We start from the raw sequence: 16,567 nt of genomic DNA on the forward strand, positions 1-16,567 counted from the left end.
CAGGTGGCCGGGCCCTGCCTGCTCTCCAGCGGGACCGGAAGTCAGTCTTCCAGCAACACCAAAGCGAGGGGAGAACTTCGAATTAATGCTTGTTTTCATTTTTTTTTAATATATTTCATTGATTTTTTTACAGAGAGGAAGGTAGAGGGGTAGAGAGTTAGAAACATCAATGAGAGAGAAACATCGATCAGCTGCCTCCCGCACACCCCCTAGTGGGGATGTGCCTGCAACCAAGGTACATGCCCGACCAGACTCAAACCTGGGACCCTTGAGTCCGCAGGCCGACGCTCTATCCACTGAGCCAAACCAACCAGGGCTCATTTTTATTTTTTTTTAATATGTTTTACTGACTTTCACAGAGAGGAAGAAGGGAGAGGGATAGTTAGAAACATAGAAACATTGGCCAGCTGCCTCCCGCACGTCCCCCACTGGGGATGCGCCCGCAACCAAGCCACATGCCCGAAATCGAACCTGGGACCCTTCAGTCCGCAGGCCAATGCTCTATCCACTGAGCCAAACCAGTTTCGGCTTGTTTTCATTTTTTAACTTTAAAAATATTTTATTGCCGAAACCGGTTTGGCTCAGCGGTAGAGCGTCGGTCTGCGGACTGAAAGGTCCCAGGTTCAATTCCAGTCAAGGGCATGTACATTGGTTGCAGGCACATCCCCGGTGGGAGGTGTGCAGGAGGCAGCTGGTCGATGTCTCTCTCTCGACATTTCTAGTTCTCTTTCTTCCTCTCTGTAAAAAATCAATAAAATATATTAATATATATTTTTTTGTTGTTGTTGACTAAGAGGGGTAGGTAGAGAGAAACATCGATCAATGTGAGAACGAAACAGATCTGATGCCTCCCACAGCCCTCTACCAGGGGTCAAACCACAACCTTCTGAAGCATGGGATGACACTTAACCGAGCCACACCGGCAGGACTATTTTTAATTTGTTTAAATGTATTTTTTATTGGTTTCAGAGATGCAGAGAGATCATCAATTATGAGAATCATTGATTGGCTGCCTCTTGCATTCTCCCCACTGGGAATGAAGCCCACAACTTGGGCATGTGCCCTGACTGGGGATTGAACTGTGACCTGGTTCATAGGTCAACGCTCAACCACTGAGCCCCACCAGCTGGACCCGGGACTATATTTAAATTGAGAGAAACATGAGTTTGTTGCTCCATGGATTTGTGCACTCACTGGTTGCTTCTACTATGTGTCCTGATCGGAGGTTAAACCCCCAACCTCGGTGTATTGGGATGGTGCTCTAACCACTGAACACCCCAGCCAGGGCCACCGTCCCTTCCCTGCAGTGTAGGAAGATGCTCGGTCGCCTAGTTCCATCAAACCAGGCCGGGCAGAAGCATCTTCAGCACAGAGGCCGCCGTCAGCCGGAGCTGGCTGGCCAGGCAATGGGGGCCCGGCCTGCTGCCCGAGTCCTCCGTCCCCCGGTGTGGTGGCAGTGACCCCTGCACTAAGTCCCTCCCCACGGGTGTCTGCCACTCGGCCTGCTGGTTCTGAGCACGCTGGCCTGGCCCGAGCCGAGTGGACAGCTGGGGCAGGCACTGGGTGACCACGGTTCTCACGTTCACAGCCGGAGGCCGCGCTGGGCTCCGCCTGGCGTGCCTCTGCCCCGTCCTGCCCGTGGAGGCTGGAAGGCTCCCGGCCAGGGCCCCGGGCCGCGGCCCCCCGCCCAGGCTCGGGGAGAGCCGGGCTCAGCTCCGCTGCTCCGGCCGGGGGTCTGCCCGGGGGCCCAGCCGCCCTGCCCCGCGGGCCCGCAGGCGGCGGCACAGCCTCCGCAGCACCAGCCGCTGGGCCTGCAGGCGCTTGCGGAGCTTCTCGTTCTCCTTCAGGGTCACAAACAGCTTCTTCTTCAGGGCGCCCACGTCCAGCAGCGCGTAGCTGTGGTCAGAGGGCTGCGGGGGGCCGGCCGGCTGGGCAGGGGCCTCGGCTGCGTCCGGGGTGCATGGCAGGACCTGGGGACCGTGCGGAGGTAAGCCCGGAGGCCGCGCCAAGCGCCTGCAGACCGCCCTCCGGGGAGGCGGAAGGGCCTGGGTCTCCCCGCGGCTCTCCTGCCCCCGTCTGCCCACCTGGTGGTGCCGCTGTCACCGGGAGGCCTGATGGCAGGGCCACCCCCAGGTGCTCAGCCTGGGCGCTGGTTTTCCTCACTGGATTTGAAACAAACCCCCTCTTACTGTCACCACCCGCCACGTGGCACCTCGGCGCCTGCCTTACCTGCCCTGCGGGGTCTCCGGCGCCGGGAGGCGGCTGCGGCCCTGTGAGGGCAGGATCCGCCTTCCTCTGCAGCCTGTGCTCCCGGGCCTGCGCTTCGGGGAGGACCTGGGAAGGCAGGGAGGGCTGCAGGCAGACCGGCCTTGTCCTCCTCAGAGTCGGCACTCCCACCCTGCCGGCCGGGTCTGTGTCCTCCCTCACCAGCTGGGGCAGTGGCCTGATGTTGGGCCCAGTTGTCGGGGTGTAAGAGACCTGCACCCCAAGAACCTAATCCTCAGGCCCATGTTTATCCAAGTATCCGGGGCCTTGAAACCCCACCCACCTCCACCCCACCCACTGGCCTCTGTTCTCCCAAGATGCTCCCACACCGCGGCCAGAGGCCCGGGAAGCCAGCGGCCTGGCTTGTGTCGCCCTCGGGCTGGCGTCCTGTCACTGAGCGGCCGCCTGTGGCACAGACGCCCGCAGAGCCGCCCTCGGCCAGACCAACTCCAGGCACAAGCACATCCCCGTGTCCCCCCACTCCCCCCGCCCCCGTGGTTGACTGCAGTCCCTCCGGGACACACAGGACCACAGGGAAGGGCCCCAACTCCTCCGTCAGACGCGCTGGGGGGGGGGGGTCGCTGATGGGGGCAGTTCGCAGAGAGCTCTCAGCCAGCACCCGCCGCCCCGCAGGACCTCAGGCAGGAGAGGTGCTGGATGGCAGTGCGGCCTCTGGCTTCCTGATCCCAGGTGCCCAGGCCCCGGCTGGCTACTAGGAAGGGGTCCGAGTGCAGCTCAGGGGCTGCCCCTGCTGGGAAGGTCTCAGGTCTTCGCTGCACGGCTGGAGCCCGCGTGGGACCAGCATGAGTGAACCGCTGAGGGCCAGGCTCCGCCACACGCGCAGTCACCGCTCAGCAGCCTCCTGGCGCGAGGCGGGCTCATCTCTAAATCGGCTTTATGTTGGGGACCTCCTGAAACGGAGGTCATGGCCATCCCGCCCCCTCCTGGACGGTCACCCTCCCGGAGGCAGCACCCCGCATGGCGCCCAGGCAGCACCCCGGGCCTCGGGTGTCCCTGGAAGCCCGCCCCCTGCCGCCCTCTGCCGGTGGCCCGCAGGCTGCTCCGGCGGGCGCTCACCGGCCTGGCGTCGCGGAAGGCGAACTCGGTGGGCACGGCGTTGTGCTTGAGGTTCTTGCGGTTCCCAAAGGCGCTGAAGCACTCGGGGCGGAAGTGCTCCGAGCAGATGACAGTGTGCTGCTTGGGCTCGAAGTTGCCCCGCCCGATGTTGAGCACCCATTCCTTCAGCAGCTCCGGCCGGCTGAACGGGAACCTGCGGCAGAGGCGGCGGGAGGGGTGAGCGGGCACCCGCACAGCTGGGCCAGGCCGGTGCCCTCACTGTTAAACCACATCCCATTTCCGGAAGCTTCCGTCACGCAGTCTACAGCATCCTTAGGAAACGTGGGACCATGAACGTGGCCCAAGAGCCGGCCCCAAAGCTGCATGTGCCAGGTGAGCCTCCATCCGCCCCCGGGAGCCCGCCGGTGCGGGGCCTGCGCTGGGTGCCGGGGGGCGGGAGAGAGACACCGGGCCTCGTGCAGCCAACGTTCCAGAGCAGCGCAGACAGACAGATGTACAGAGGCCGTGGGAACGGAGAGAGGACGGTCCGGGAAGCACCTGAGAGCTGTCGTTCGAGCCCAGGTTGCCGGGAGCGGGAGCGCAGGCTGTGGGAGCTCACCGGTGTGGGTGTCAGCAGGGGAAGCAAGCGGCAGGCGTGTGCCTGGTGGTTACAGGAGCGAACAGAGCAGATGTGGCTGAGACAGCGAGCGTGGGACCGAAGGACAGGAGTCTCAGGCAGATCTGGACAGAGGGGGATGCCCGAGCCCAGCCAGGAGGGCAGGAGACAGCTCTTTTGTGGAGGGGGGTGGGGTGGGGGGCAAGAGTCTGAGCGGAATGGGTTGGAGAGTGAACCCAAGGCTACTCCACCCCCAGGCAAGCACCTGGCTGAAACATACGTCCCAGCAGCACTGCTGAGCCTGGTGGTCGAAACACTGAGGCACCCAAGGCCCCGCAGTGGGACAAGTGAATCCTGGCTCTGCATCCAGTGGAAAACTACGCAGCAATGAACTGCCACTGAGCACGACTCACAATTACAGACAAAAACAAGGGGTTCTGTGGACTCCCAGGTGACCTGATGGTAAATCCCTAACTGGGCGGGTCATGCTGGGCAGTCACGCCCCAAACCCATCATTTCTTTAGTAAAAGGTTGGCCTTTGCCTTGGCCTTTATTTTTATGCATCTAGTTAGCACACCGTGTTATCGATCTTGTAATCTAATCCCCCCCTTGCTTTCTCCCACCCTCACGGGATCTCTACTTTCCCTCCTGAATTTCGAATGCAGAACAGAAACCTGGAAACATATAAAACCCTCTCAAGTTTGGTCATTTCTTACATCGACATAAAGGTAACGGTGAGAAAGCAAAGTAAAGCTCTGGCCAGTGTGCTCAGCTGACTGGGCGATGTTCCATGCCCCCAGAGGGCGCGTGCGGGTTGCAAGCCTCCAGAGTTTGGCAGATGCCCGCCGGGAGGGGGGCGGGGGGTGCGGGCCTGCCCGGGGAGAGCCAGCTGGGCATTTGTCTTTAAGGGGCTAAAGGCTGGGGCTTTAGGTCTTGAGGGTCACAGAATACTTATCAGCCTGATGCTGACGGCCCACACCTGTCCTTCGTGTGGCTGGCAGTGCCCGGGGGAGCGGTGCCACCTGGGAAGCGCACACCCTTCCTCCTGAGTGTCCCTGGGGCGGGAGACGGGTGGCTGGGAGGCTGCACACTCCCGCCTGCGATCTGGCTCGGCCCCCGGCCCCCGGCCCCCGGCCCCCGGCCCCCCGGCTCCCCGGCGCCCCCTCCGCTCGCCCCGGCCCCCGGCCCCCCGGCCCCCCGGCGCCCCCTCCGCTCGCCCCGGCCCCCGGCCCCCCGGCGCCCCCTCCGCTCGCCCCGGCTGACCGCCGGTCTCGGCGCCGCGGGGAAGCCCCAGCTCCCAGCGGCCGCCGCCTTCCCCGCTGGGCGCTGGGAGGCTGCGCCCTCGGGCGGTGACCCGGCCCTCCCGCTCCCACGCGCCCCCGCCCGCCCCGCGCCCCGCCGCCAGGCCTCGGGCTCCTGCGGGGCCCGGGCGGGGCGAGGCGGGCCGGGCAGCCGGGACCCGCGCGCCGGCCTCACCGGTGGAAGGTGAGCTGCTTCCTGCGGCTGCTGTAGCGGTTGCAGCACTGCCGGGCCGCGCACGACTTCGGCATCTCCAGCCCCGGGCCCGGCGCCCCGAACAAAGATGGCGGCGGCGCCGGGCGGGGGCGGGGCCTGCAGGGCGCGGGGGCGGGGCGGGCCTGGGGTGGGCGGGGCCAGAGGGAGGGGCGGGGCCGCGGGAGGTGCTGGCAGGCCAGGCTCTGCTCCGCGGCCCGCATCCTGCGTGCTGCCCCCCCCCCCCCACGTGAGTTGTCTGATGGGCTTCCCCTCCGTGAAACCCTGATTCGCTGAGGACCGTCGCCCTCACCCCGTTCGGGGCCCCTCAAATTTTATTCCCACCAACAGCTCAATGCCCAGCCTGGCCAGTATTTCCAAGACTTCAGGAGATGCTGAGATTTGGGGGCTCGAATGTCACTACAGGTGCTAGTTGGTCCCAAACGAGTTCCATCCAGCTGACAGAACAGGCTCAGGCCCTCCGGGTGCCAGGTGGAAAGGGGCCGTATGTGCACCCCCAGATCCCAGTCCTGCTTAGGGAACCTGAGGCTGCAGCTTTCACAAAGCCGGGTAACCACTCACTGGAATTTAAACAATTTGATGAAGGAATTGTGAGCCCTCATCAGTGTGGCTCGGTGGATAGTGTCGGTCTGCGGACCGAAGGGTCCGAGGTTTGATTCCAGTCAGGGGCATGCAGCTTGGTTGCAGGCACATCCCCAGTGGGGAGTATGCAGGAGGCAGCTGGTGGATGTTTCTCTCATCCATGTTTCTAACTCTCTATCCCTCTCCCTTCCTCTCTGTAAAAAAACCAATAAAATATATGTTTTTTAAAAAGAAATTGTGAGCTTCTCATGTCTATTCATACTATAATTTCTGGAGAATTTACTAGCAAAGGAGGTTGAAGGCTGTGAGCATTTTTCATCCGGCTAAACCGAACTCAAACTTCCCAAGTCCTGTCGTCGTGGTCTGGGGAAGTGACGAAGGCAGGTGGAAGCACCTTCAGCACAGACAAACACACCTGAAGCTAGACATCAACCTCAAAGTAGTAATATCTTTATTTACAAAATATACAGTTTCACAGAAACAGCTTCGCTTTTTACACAAACTTTACAATTACACAGAACCATGTAAACGATGTTAAGTGTCTGGCCCGGCCAAAGCCAAAGGGAGGGACCTGCTTTTGGGGTGACATCCTTCCCTCCTCACTTCGTCAGCCACCAACCAAGAGCCCTAGCTGGGCCAGGCCTGATTTGCATAAAGCTGACTGCAGCTGCCAGCTCAATCAACACAGCACACACAAAACGAGGTGTCCTGACTCCTCAGACACCACCCACAGGGATGCACCTGCTAAAAGTACCAGGAGGAAATGAAGAAACAAATTGAGATGAATGTCCAAGCCTTCCAGGAGCCCCCAGGCCTTGAACCTGCTCAGTCACCAGCGCTGGCTGTCCCATTGTGAAACCACAGGTGCTCTGAAGCGCACCTCAAAAACTTTGTGCGTTATTTTTAAAGAAACAAGAGAAACACTTTGGAACTTTGGCTATTCTCATGGTGAAGACACTGGACAGGCAATGTCCTGGGGCAGATCTTTGGCAAATTCCTCTCCCAACTTCTCCTGCGTTTGCCCTCGCCAGAGTCAGAGCCAGCTGTCTGGGGAGGGGCCGTTTCTGACCATTCTCTCTACTGCACACCTTCTCCTCTGGGGATCTTGACAATAAACTGGGTTTCGGAAATTATGCCTACTTTTGTGTTAATAAAAGCAACAGGATTAAAAACAAAACAAAGGCAGTTGGCTTGTCAGGCACGAATGCTGCCAGGACAGAATGTGGGCTCGGACTGGCCTCCAGCTCAGTGCGTGGTGCTTCGGTGAGAGTGTGGAGGGGAGACGGGTCCATCTGCTGTAAACAAATATGACCGACCTGGGCGTTCTTCCCTTCTCACGCTTTTACAAGAAACAATGTTTATTAAAACACACCCATTGATTTACAAAAAAACAAACAAAAAATAAAAACATCAACTTTCAAGAACCAGTATTTGAGCTGCTGAGCGCACTGTCCATCTGGGACAGCGCTGAAGCCCGCCCCCCGTGGGGCCCTAGGACCACCGGTGTCCCAGGGTCCAGAGTCCGGGGCCCACAGGGGGGTCCCCAAGTCCTAGGACCTCTGCCCCACTCACTGGTGCACACCTGGAGGCCAATGCTAACATATCTCCCTCACCAGCTCAAACCAAAAAGGCTCCAGTCCTCCTTGGCCTGTGGGACCAGCAGGCCAACCTGTCCGGGACACTAAGGACCACCCGTGGGAGAGGCCTCCTCCGGTTTCCTCCACCCCCTCCCCCTCCCCCGGGACTGCCTAAGCTTGACGCTGCTCCTGGAACAATGTGAGGGGAGGGAACACCTTGCCTGGGCGCCCACAGGCCCCCGTACACCCATGGGAGAGAGGGCACCCGGGCAAAACTCTGCCAACACTTTTGGCTGTATCGTGCAAAAAGACAGTTTTTACTTCGTGCAAAACGGGAAACGGTTATGAACACGGGCTGCTTCAGTCTCCCTACCAGCCCTCTTTCTACAGAGACGCGGCCACACCAGACCTCTTTGAACAAACAGAAGGAAAACGAGGGACCACGGGCTCGCCCCCGCCCCTGGCTCCTCTCAGTGAGGCCGAGGAGTCCAGCAGGCAGCCCGGACAGCGGGCCACCACGGGAGGGGCAGCGGGTGGCTGCTGTACAGACACTTACGGTAAAGTTTGCACGTCTGGCTGTTCGTTACCGGGCCGGGAACCAATCGACCCCGGCGCAGCGGGAGCAGGAGTAACAGCGCTTGTTCGGGTTGGCGGGTGGTTCTGAGGGTTCCTGGGGGCACAGGCCCTCGCGGGCGGCTGGCCCACCCGCCGCAGAGCAGCTCCGGCAGCGGCTTTGGCCTCAGGACTGGCTCAGCTGCCGGCTATGTACAGTCTACACCGTGGACGCCTGTCCTGCTTAGGCACCTGAATGGCAGGGGTCTGGCTGCATCAGAGCGGGGAGTTCTGTGCTCGACTAAGAAAGGGGCCCAAGAGCCCACCGTCCGTCCCCCCCCCCGGCTCCCCGCGGCCCCCGGCGCCAGCAGTCAGTCCAGGAAGAGCTTCCGGGAGCCCATGCGGGAGCGGCTGGAGCGGCGGATGTCGAACTTGGAGTCCCGGCACTTTTGGCAGACGAACACTTCCGGCACGTTGGACTTCCGGATTTTGGCACAGGACAGGTGGATCCAGGTGTGGCACTCGTTGCACTCGATCATCGGGCGGCCGGCAAACGGCTTCATGCAGAAGCAGGTGACGAGGTCCCACGAGTCGTCGTCTGAGAGAGAGGGACGCGTAAGAGGGAGGAAGACATCAGGAGCCGCCCTCCGGTGGGACGGCAGAGCCACAGCCCAACTGCCCTCCCGGTGCCGCCTCCCCGCGAGCGTGTGGTCGGGCACCGAAAGGGCGCCCAGCGCTGTGGACGGGCGTCGGTGCCGTGGCCACCAGGAGCCGCATTATTTGTGTACATTGAGGTCGGGCCTCTGCGGTCTCTGGCGGCGATCACCCTCCCTGAGCACTGTGCCCCCCTGCTGGCCCGTCCTCCCCGGAGGCGGTGGCACTGGGGCAGGGACCGCCCGCCCGCTCACCTGAGTCCACCATGATGTCCTCGTCGTTGCCGGTGCTGTCCTCGTCGCGGAACACCACCTGCTTCCCCTGCCGGACGATAGTCCGCGTGCCCTCAGTCTTTATCTCCGTGGCCTGGTCCGGCGACACGGTGGCGCAGGAGCCGCTGGACGGGGTGTCGGAGTCCCAGCCCGAGCAGGGGTCGGCGGGCGCCGCGGGCAGGCCCTGCAGCGGGGGGCTGGTGGGCGTCTCTGCGTACGGGTCGGCGGGCTCCAGCTTCAGCAAGCCGCCCACGTAGCCCTCCTTCCCGGGCGCCTCGCTGTCCCGGCGCCTCCTCTTCTTCTTCTTCTTCAGCTTGTCCGTCTTCTTCCTGTCCAGCAGGAAGTTGCTGGGCTTGGCGCGCTGCAGGAGGCCGGGCTGCAGGTGGCCGAAGCAGCGGTCTCCCGGCAGGGGCACCCCGGACGAGATGTCAGCGAAGCCGGTGTCCCAGCCATCGCTGTCCACGGTGCCCGCGGTGCTGTTGGCGGGGCTGGGGCTGCTCCTCAGAGGGAGTTCCTGAAGGACAGGCAGAGGTTCCGGTTACTTCCAGGAGCTCTCCCAGGCCCCTGGCAGCAGGCCGAAGCCCTGCACTCACAACCCGGCTCCCAGCTCTCCTCAGCACCGCTCTTTAAGAAAATGGCATTCGCATTTCATTGCAACCGTCCAGACCACATGCCCCCAGGAGGGGACCTCCTGCCCTGCCTGGGGGACCCTCAGGCACCTGGCTGGTGCTGGGTGGACCCTGTGGGCGGAGGGGAGACCCGCTCTCCAGCCAGGATCCTCCCCTGCCTGGAACCTCTCCCTCCCTGGCCTCCCACAGGGTGCATTTTTAATTAAGTGAGTTTAAATTAGTTTTGAGAATTTCCCAGTACATTTTTTAAAAACTGGAGATAGCTCAAAATATTGCAAAGATTAAAGTGGGTGATTATTGCCCCAAAGCAGTGAGTGAGCTCCACTCTGGTCCCTTCAGACCATTCAAGCATTTTATTTGCAAATAATGGCCACGTTCTGCATGGCACAGAGCAGGTAGGATCCCGAGAAGGCGATGAAAGGGGTAAACCAAGCTGGGCCTGGCCCCTAGGAGCACTGGGTCCCTCTTCTCAGCCTCGGTCAGTGTGAACGAGGCTCTGAAGTCTGAGGACCATGGCAGGGCTGCTCCACAGTGCTGCCCACTTATCTGCAATGGGGGGAGGGGACCCCTGAAATCCCGTGGGATTCTGTACGTGTGCAAGCAACCAGGAGGCTGCTGCCAGACCCCAGACTCCACCATTCACTGGGCAAGGCGTTCCCTGCCTGTGCCCATGTCCGAGCTTTAAAATGGGGACAAATAACTTCCCCTACCTCATACTGTAGGAGCCAAAACCAGTGCCTGGCCATAGCACTCAAGAAATGCTGGCCATTAAGAGCCAGCAGACAGTAGCACAGGACAGGGAATACAGGCAGTAATTTTGTAATAACTGCCTTAGGCATCAGGTGGGAACTGGAATATGACTGATTGTCTATCCACTATGCTGTACTGCTGGTACTGGTACGATACCATACTGAATGTAAACTGTGATTGAAAAATTAAACATAAAAAAAGAGCAGGCTGATAGCAAATAGTTATTTTCTTTTCCTTTTTGTTTTTAATAATATCTTATTTGTTTTTTTACAGAGAGGAAAGAAGAGAGAGATATAGTTAGAAATATCGATGAGAAACATCGATTCAGCTGCCTCCCACACACTCCCTATTGGGGATGTGCCCGCAACCAAGGTACATGCCCTTGACCTGGGACCCCTCAGTCGACAGGTCGATGCTCTATCCACTGAACCAAACCCACCAGGGTGCAAATAGTTATTTTCAAGCAAACTAACTCATTTCTAGACAAGCCTGCATTTTATTTCCTACCAGTTTGAGGAACCATTTCCCAGGCTGGTCTAAGTTTCCAAGAAAGATTTTTGCCCAACTCTTCTCTGAAGTCCTCCCACACACCCCGGTTTCCCTGCCAGAAAGGCCCCCCCACCCCCTGCTGAGCATTACCTCCTTGGGATAAGGGATGTAGCCGGCATAGGCCAGGACAAAGGTGCAGAATTTGTTGAAATCCTCCACGGTCCTCCTCCTCTTGTAGCCGGGAGAGTATTCCTGTGAGCAGGGAGAAGGGGTGGGTTTGGAAGCAGACACTGGTAGGTGGAATCACACAATGAGCTCCTATTGCTGCCAGCAACTCACGCTACAAGGCATATTAAACCCTCAGACAGCACCAGGGGAGCGCAGGTCAGGAAGAAACACTTTCCAGAGGCTGGAAGGGGGGTTGAGCCAATCCCGGGAACTGGCCGCTAGGAGATACAAGCTTGTCCAAAGCCATTCCTTAGCACTCCGGCTGGTTCCGGTTATCTGCTCGCCTCCTATCAGTGCAGTAACTGCTGTTTGCTACAGGTTTTCCATTTGGAAAATAAGCTGCCGCCGCCGCGGGAGCTGAAGCCTGGAGCGACTTCAAAGGCCATGCTCACTCCGGCCTGACCCTCCCGGCCAGGCTGCTGGGGGCCTCCCCCGGGGTCCCCCCTGGGCAGGCACTTCCTGCGGCCCCGGCTCCCGGGATAAAGCAGAACCTCCGGCCGCTCTGAGTTCTGGCTTCGGACCGGCCGGTCCGCATCAATCTCAGGACGGCCTCGCCGACAATGAACTTCCCCCAAGCGCAGCGCAGCTCCAGGAGAGGGAGCCTGTTTGCTCCGGTCTGTGACCGGCGGACTGAGGTTTTCTTTAAGGTTTTCTCCCCGCACCGGCCCCCTTCGCACGGCCCACGGGCCCGGGTGACTGGGGGGATGGGGGCGGGCTCAGGCCCCCAGGACAGGGCGGGGGCAGCGCGGCACCAGCGGGTTCCCTCCAGGATTTTCCCAACTCGGTCCCAGCAACCCACCTCCCCCTCCCCGATCCCCGATCCCCCGGCCCGGACCGGCCCGGCCCCGGGGCGCAGGGCAGGGAGCGCCGGGCGCCGATCGCGCAGGAAGCAGGGACCTGCCTCCGCCGGGAGCCGCCGCCGCCCTCCCTCCGCCGGTGGCGGCCCGCGGCCCTCCGCTCCGGGCAGAACTTTACTCCGGCGGCGGGGAAGGCGCGGGAGCGGGCCGGAGCGGGGCCGGAGCCGGACGCCGGGCCCCGGGGCGGGGGGACCGGCGCCGCCCCCGCCCGCCGCCCGCCGCCGCCGCCGCCGCCGCCTCAGGAAAAGCAGATGGCGGTGCGGCCCCCTCCGGCCTCCGCGGAAGCCGCCCCCCGCGCCCCCGACCCGGAAGGTGCGGGGCCCAGCCCGCGGGGAGGGGGCGCGGGACGCCGGCGGGGAGGGGGCCGGGGCCCGCGGGGCCCGCACACCCCCGGGCGGAGCGCGAGCCCGGCGCCGCCCCCGCGCCCGACCCGCACCCGGACCCGGACCCGCGGCCGCGGGAGGGGCGAGGGGCCGCGGCGGGGGCGCCGACCGGGAGGACCGAGGGCCGAGCCCCGGAAGGAGGAGCGGGAGGCGGGGCGAGCCTGCGGGCGGGGGCCCCGGAGGGGAGAGCGAGCGCGGAGGGCGGGGGTCCCTGGGCCCGCAGGGTGGGACCCCGAGACCGGGCTCCCGGGGCCGGGGGGGCGGGGCGCGGGCCGCGGATGGGGGCAGCGGGGCGCGCAAGGCCGGTCCGGGTCCGAGGGGGGTCGGGGCCGCTCCGGGAGGAGGGCGAGGGGGCTCCTCCGAGAGGCGAGCGCGGGGCGCGGCGCCCGGCCCGAGGCCCCGGGGCGGGAGGGGGTGAGCGAGGCTGCGGGGCGGGGCCCGGGCGCAGACAGGTCCGAGGCCACCGCGGCCCGGGAGGGGTCGCCGAGGGGGGCCGGGTGGGGGGGACGCCGAGCGGGGCCCGTGGGGGGCGGGGCGGGGCGCCGGGGGGCGCCGACGGGAAGCTGGGGGGGCGGCGGCGCTCGGCGGCGGGCCGGGCTCCCGGGGACGGGGGACGGAGGCGGGGGTGGTCCGGGGACCGGGCGCAGCTCTTACCTCCGGGTGGAAGGCGGCGGCGCAGGAGTCGGAGTCCATGTTCAGGGTGGGGGGCGGCGGCCGCGGGAGTGCCGGGCCGGAATGCGGGCTCCGGCCGTGGGCCGCTCGGGGCCGGGGGCTCCGGCGGCGGCGGCGTAGGACCAGGGCGGACCGGGGAGGGGTCGCCCCGGCTAGAGGCGATGGGGGGGCTCGGCGTGTCGCGCCCCGGACTCCGTGTTCCCGGACCGGCGGCTCCACGGCCGAGCGGAGTTCGCGATGCAGCTCCCGCGGCCGGCGCGGCGGGAGAGGCGGGAGAGTCGCAGCGGGGGGCGGCGGCGGCGGCGGCGAGCGGGAACCCGACCGGCTCCCCGACCTGACGCCCAGTTCGGCTCGTGTCTCAGGAGGGAGGGCGGGAGATCCGCGAAGCCTGTCGGGAAATGTAGTCTGAGAGGAACTGGACGCCGATAAGGAGGGGGCGGGGCGCCGGGGCGGGCGCGGGGCATTGTGGGAGCCGAAGTCCCAGGCTCCGCGGCTGAGGCGCACAAAAGCCGCCTCAGGGACTCCAAACCCCATAGAGCTCCGCGGCGCCGCGGAGGCGGTGTCTCCGGGACTGGTGACCGCCGGAGCCGGGGGCTGTGCGGGGGCTCGCGCGGCCGGGGTGGGGGAGGGGCCGCGCGGGCGGCAGCGCCTGTGTCTCCGCGGGGGCGGTGGGGGCGGGGCTGGCGGCCTTGGTCTGGGAGCGCGGCGGCGGCCGACGCCTCTTCCTCCTCCTCCTCCGCCTCCTCCTCCTCCGTTAGGATTAGGGGTTCGCGCTCCTTTGTGGGGCCGGGGTCCCCGCGCGAGAGTGAGGGTGGCGGCGCTGACGTCGGGCCACCCCCGGGCTCGGCTCCCCGCGCGTCGTTCCGGGGAAGCGAACTTGGCTTCGCGGCCGTGGGCTTTCTGGCCGAGTCCCCCGTGCCCCGCGGTCCGGGTTCCGGGGCCGCGGGACCGAGACCCTCGTGGTCCCCGGAGGACCCACCGAGAGGTGTCGGGTTGCAGCGTCCGAACCCTCCCGGCGGGACCGGTGTTTGGGAAGATGTTTGCTTTCCGCTCCCTCCCCCGGCCCTGGCCGTCCTCACTCGGAGTGCCTCCCAAGCTCGCTCCGCACAGGATCGCAGTTGAGGCAGAAATGGAGATCTTCGGGGCTGCCTATGCCTCTGGGTATGGATATGGAACAGGCGTCTGCAGTGTGAGTTTTACAACTTCGATGCAAGAGGCTGGTCGCCTGTGAACACCTCGTTGAAAATGAACTCCTCTGATCAAATTTCCAGGAGGAGGCCCGGCGTTCTTTCCCGTTTTTTGAAAGAAAAATCTGTGTGCCAGCGGCTCGGTGGCATCTTCTGAAGCTTGGAAGACGAACGCTTCATGTTAGAGGAGTGACGTTAGCATTTTAAGTTTAAATCAGAAAACTGGCTTTCCGATGCGCTAAGTCAGAGGGATGGTTGGAAGAACCCCCGAGAGATGAGGTGGTTTCCGAGGAGGGAGCGCAGGCCAGCTGGGTGGCCACGGCCAGGCAGGTGGTGGGGAGAATGCTGATGGAGACGTGCAGTGGTTAGGGCCTGGCTTTATTTTAGAAATACTTTTCTTGAGCCTCAGTTTCCTAGCCATAGGGATTTCTGGGTAGCGCTGGCCTCAGGCGGCGGTAGTTTACTCTTGTTATTTGTTAACGTTATTTCAGCAATATCTCGGCAGATTGGAGGGCTCCCTACAGGTGATAAGGGCCAGGCACCTGGCGCTCTAAAAAGCTAGCGAGGTAACAATAGGCATTGGGCTTGGTCTGTGGAAACAACATGGAAAACTTTTTCCTTTTTTACTTTACAAACAAGGACTTTTATTATTTGTAACATCGGCACCGTTAGTTAAAGTTAACAGATTGTTATTTAAGGGATTTTACATGTTCTGAGTCCTTCCACTGCCTTAGTTCCTCCTGAGTTTGAGTCCTAATCACCAGGGTCAGGCTCACCAGGAGCAACTTGGTTTGCCTGAAGAAGGAGGGCCAGGAAGGGTACTGTTTGAAAGTACAGATGCGGCCCTAGCTCGTTTGGCTCAATGGATAGAGTGTGGACCTGCAGACTCAATGGACCCAGGTTCGATTCTGGTCAAGGGCATGTACCTTGGTTGCAGGCACATCCCCAGTGGGGATACCCAGTGGGGAGTGTGCAAGAGGCAGCTGATCGATATTTCTCTCTATTCCTCTCTCTTCCTCTCTGTAAAAAATCAATAAAATACGTATTTAAAAAATAAAAGTACAGATGCCAAAGAAGAACTAGTAGAGGTGGAATCCAAAGGGAGAAAAGGGAATTACTATTATTATTATTACTATTACTATTATTATATAGAGAAGAGGAAGGGAGAGGGAGAGAGAGAAACATGGATTGGTTGCCTCTGGTACCCAGTCTGGTTGTGTGCCCTGACCAGGAATCGAACCCGCCACCTTTTGGTGCATGGTACAGTGCTCCAACCAACCGAGCCACACCAGCCAGGGCAAAAAGGGATCATTATTCCCTATGAAACCATTTTTACGATGTACACATTCACACCGCCTCGTTAAGAAACGGAAATTAAGAACTTGTTCATAATAATGACTGGATGGCAGACAAACACGTAGCACGCAGGGACCACTCGGGCACACTGAGGAAAGAGCCCCAGCGGGGACTGTTCACAGGACAGTGCTCGCCTCGCTCACCAGGGGTCCTCAGCTGTTTCCTGGGGCTTCGTAAAGAGTCCTTCTCAGCAGGGGATGTGACCGGACCACCGGCTTGTCTCCCTGCCTGACACTCCAGGGCAGCGAGTTTCTTCCTTTCCCTTCCTTCCTCCCTCCCTCCTTCTCTTCCTCCTTCTCTCCCTCCTCCCTCCCTTCCTTCTTTTCTTCCTCTCTTCTTGTTTGAATCATTACACATAGTAGTACATATATCTATCTCCTTTTCCCCCCCTTGACCTCCCCCAGCTTCCCCTGCCCCCCCCCTCCCCCCGCACGTGCCTTCACCTGCCCTCCTCCCCTGTCTGTATCCCTTGGTTATGTTTACATGCATGCATGATCTCTCATAACTGCCCCCCAACCTCCCTTGCCTTCCTGCTATAGTTTGACAGTCTGTTCCATGGTTCTTTATAACTATTTTTCCCCATTTCTTTTCTTTGAAAAATCTTGCAACTGCAGACTAGAAATAAACATATAACAACAACAACAAAAAAGTTTGAGTCCCAATTTCAATGTCTAACAGTTCTGAGGCCCAGTTTCAATGTCAAATAGTTCCTTATGTGTAGGCAGCGATTATCAAGCTTTTTTCATTTAATGGCGCTCACAAACTACTAAAATTCTGTGGCACACCCAAAAAATATATATTTTGCCGATCTGACAAAAAATAATAGGTATAACTCTAATGCAGGGGTCTTCAAACTACGGCCCATGGGCCACATGCGGCCTGCAGAGGAGTCTGATCCGGCCCGCCAGGTTTTTTGGGCAGTGAGCGCAG

The 16,567-nt window shown here is 61.4% G+C and overlaps 3 protein-coding genes across 3 annotated transcripts in view; 1 reads left to right on the forward strand and 2 right to left on the reverse strand.

The window, feature by feature from the left end:
• Positions 1-14,340, forward strand: part of DNAJC11 (DnaJ heat shock protein family (Hsp40) member C11) — a 56,941-nt gene extending 42,601 nt beyond the window's left edge. Inside the window, exon 16 of the mRNA XM_084875799.1 lies at positions 14,198-14,340. Coding sequence (XP_084731925.1) covers positions 14,198-14,325 — 128 coding nt within the window. The 3' untranslated portion in view covers positions 14,326-14,340. The remainder of the gene's footprint in view (positions 1-14,197) is intronic.
• THAP3 (THAP domain containing 3) lies at positions 715-5,540 on the reverse strand. Its single transcript, XM_084875847.1, has 4 exons — positions 5,414-5,540; positions 3,343-3,535; positions 2,230-2,334; positions 715-1,970 (listed from the first exon to the last, which is right to left on the reverse strand). The coding sequence occupies exons 1-4, from the start codon at positions 5,485-5,487 to the stop codon at positions 1,710-1,712; spliced, it is 633 nt and encodes a 210-aa protein (XP_084731973.1). The 5' UTR covers positions 5,488-5,540; the 3' UTR covers positions 715-1,709.
• On the reverse strand, positions 6,460-13,447 carry PHF13 (PHD finger protein 13). The gene is made up of 4 exons (XM_084875835.1): positions 13,077-13,447; positions 11,105-11,206; positions 9,069-9,600; positions 6,460-8,758 (listed from the first exon to the last, which is right to left on the reverse strand). Exons 1-4 carry the CDS (start codon positions 13,113-13,115, stop codon positions 8,532-8,534), a joined length of 900 nt encoding a protein of 299 aa, XP_084731961.1. The 5' UTR covers positions 13,116-13,447; the 3' UTR covers positions 6,460-8,531.
• Positions 14,341-16,567: the final 2,227 nt, after the last annotated feature.

Source organism: Pipistrellus hanaki (genome assembly GCF_964339955.1).
Source record: "Pipistrellus hanaki genome assembly, chromosome: 2".
Lineage (NCBI taxonomy): Eukaryota > Metazoa > Chordata > Mammalia > Chiroptera > Vespertilionidae > Pipistrellus > Pipistrellus hanaki.

Coding starts and splice junctions, on each gene's coding strand:
- THAP3 (XM_084875847.1), bottom strand. CDS start 5,487: ATGCCGAAGTCGTGCGCGGCCCGGCAGTGCTGCAACCGCTACAGCAGC. Junction 3,536..5,413: donor AAGCAGCTCACCTTCCACCG/GTGAGGCCGGCG, acceptor CCTCTGCCGCAG/GTTCCCGTTCAGCCGGCCGG. Junction 1,971..2,229: donor CCGGAGACCCCGCAGGGCAG/GTAAGGCAGGCG, acceptor CACGGTCCCCAG/GTCCTGCCATGCACCCCGGA.
- PHF13 (XM_084875835.1), bottom strand. CDS start 13,115: ATGGACTCCGACTCCTGCGCCGCCGCCTTCCACCCGGAG. Junction 9,601..11,104: donor ACATCCCTTATCCCAAGGAG/GTAATGCTCAGC, acceptor CCTGTCCTTCAG/GAACTCCCTCTGAGGAGCAG. Junction 8,759..9,068: donor GGACATCATGGTGGACTCAG/GTGAGCGGGCGG, acceptor CCTCTCTCTCAG/ACGACGACTCGTGGGACCTC.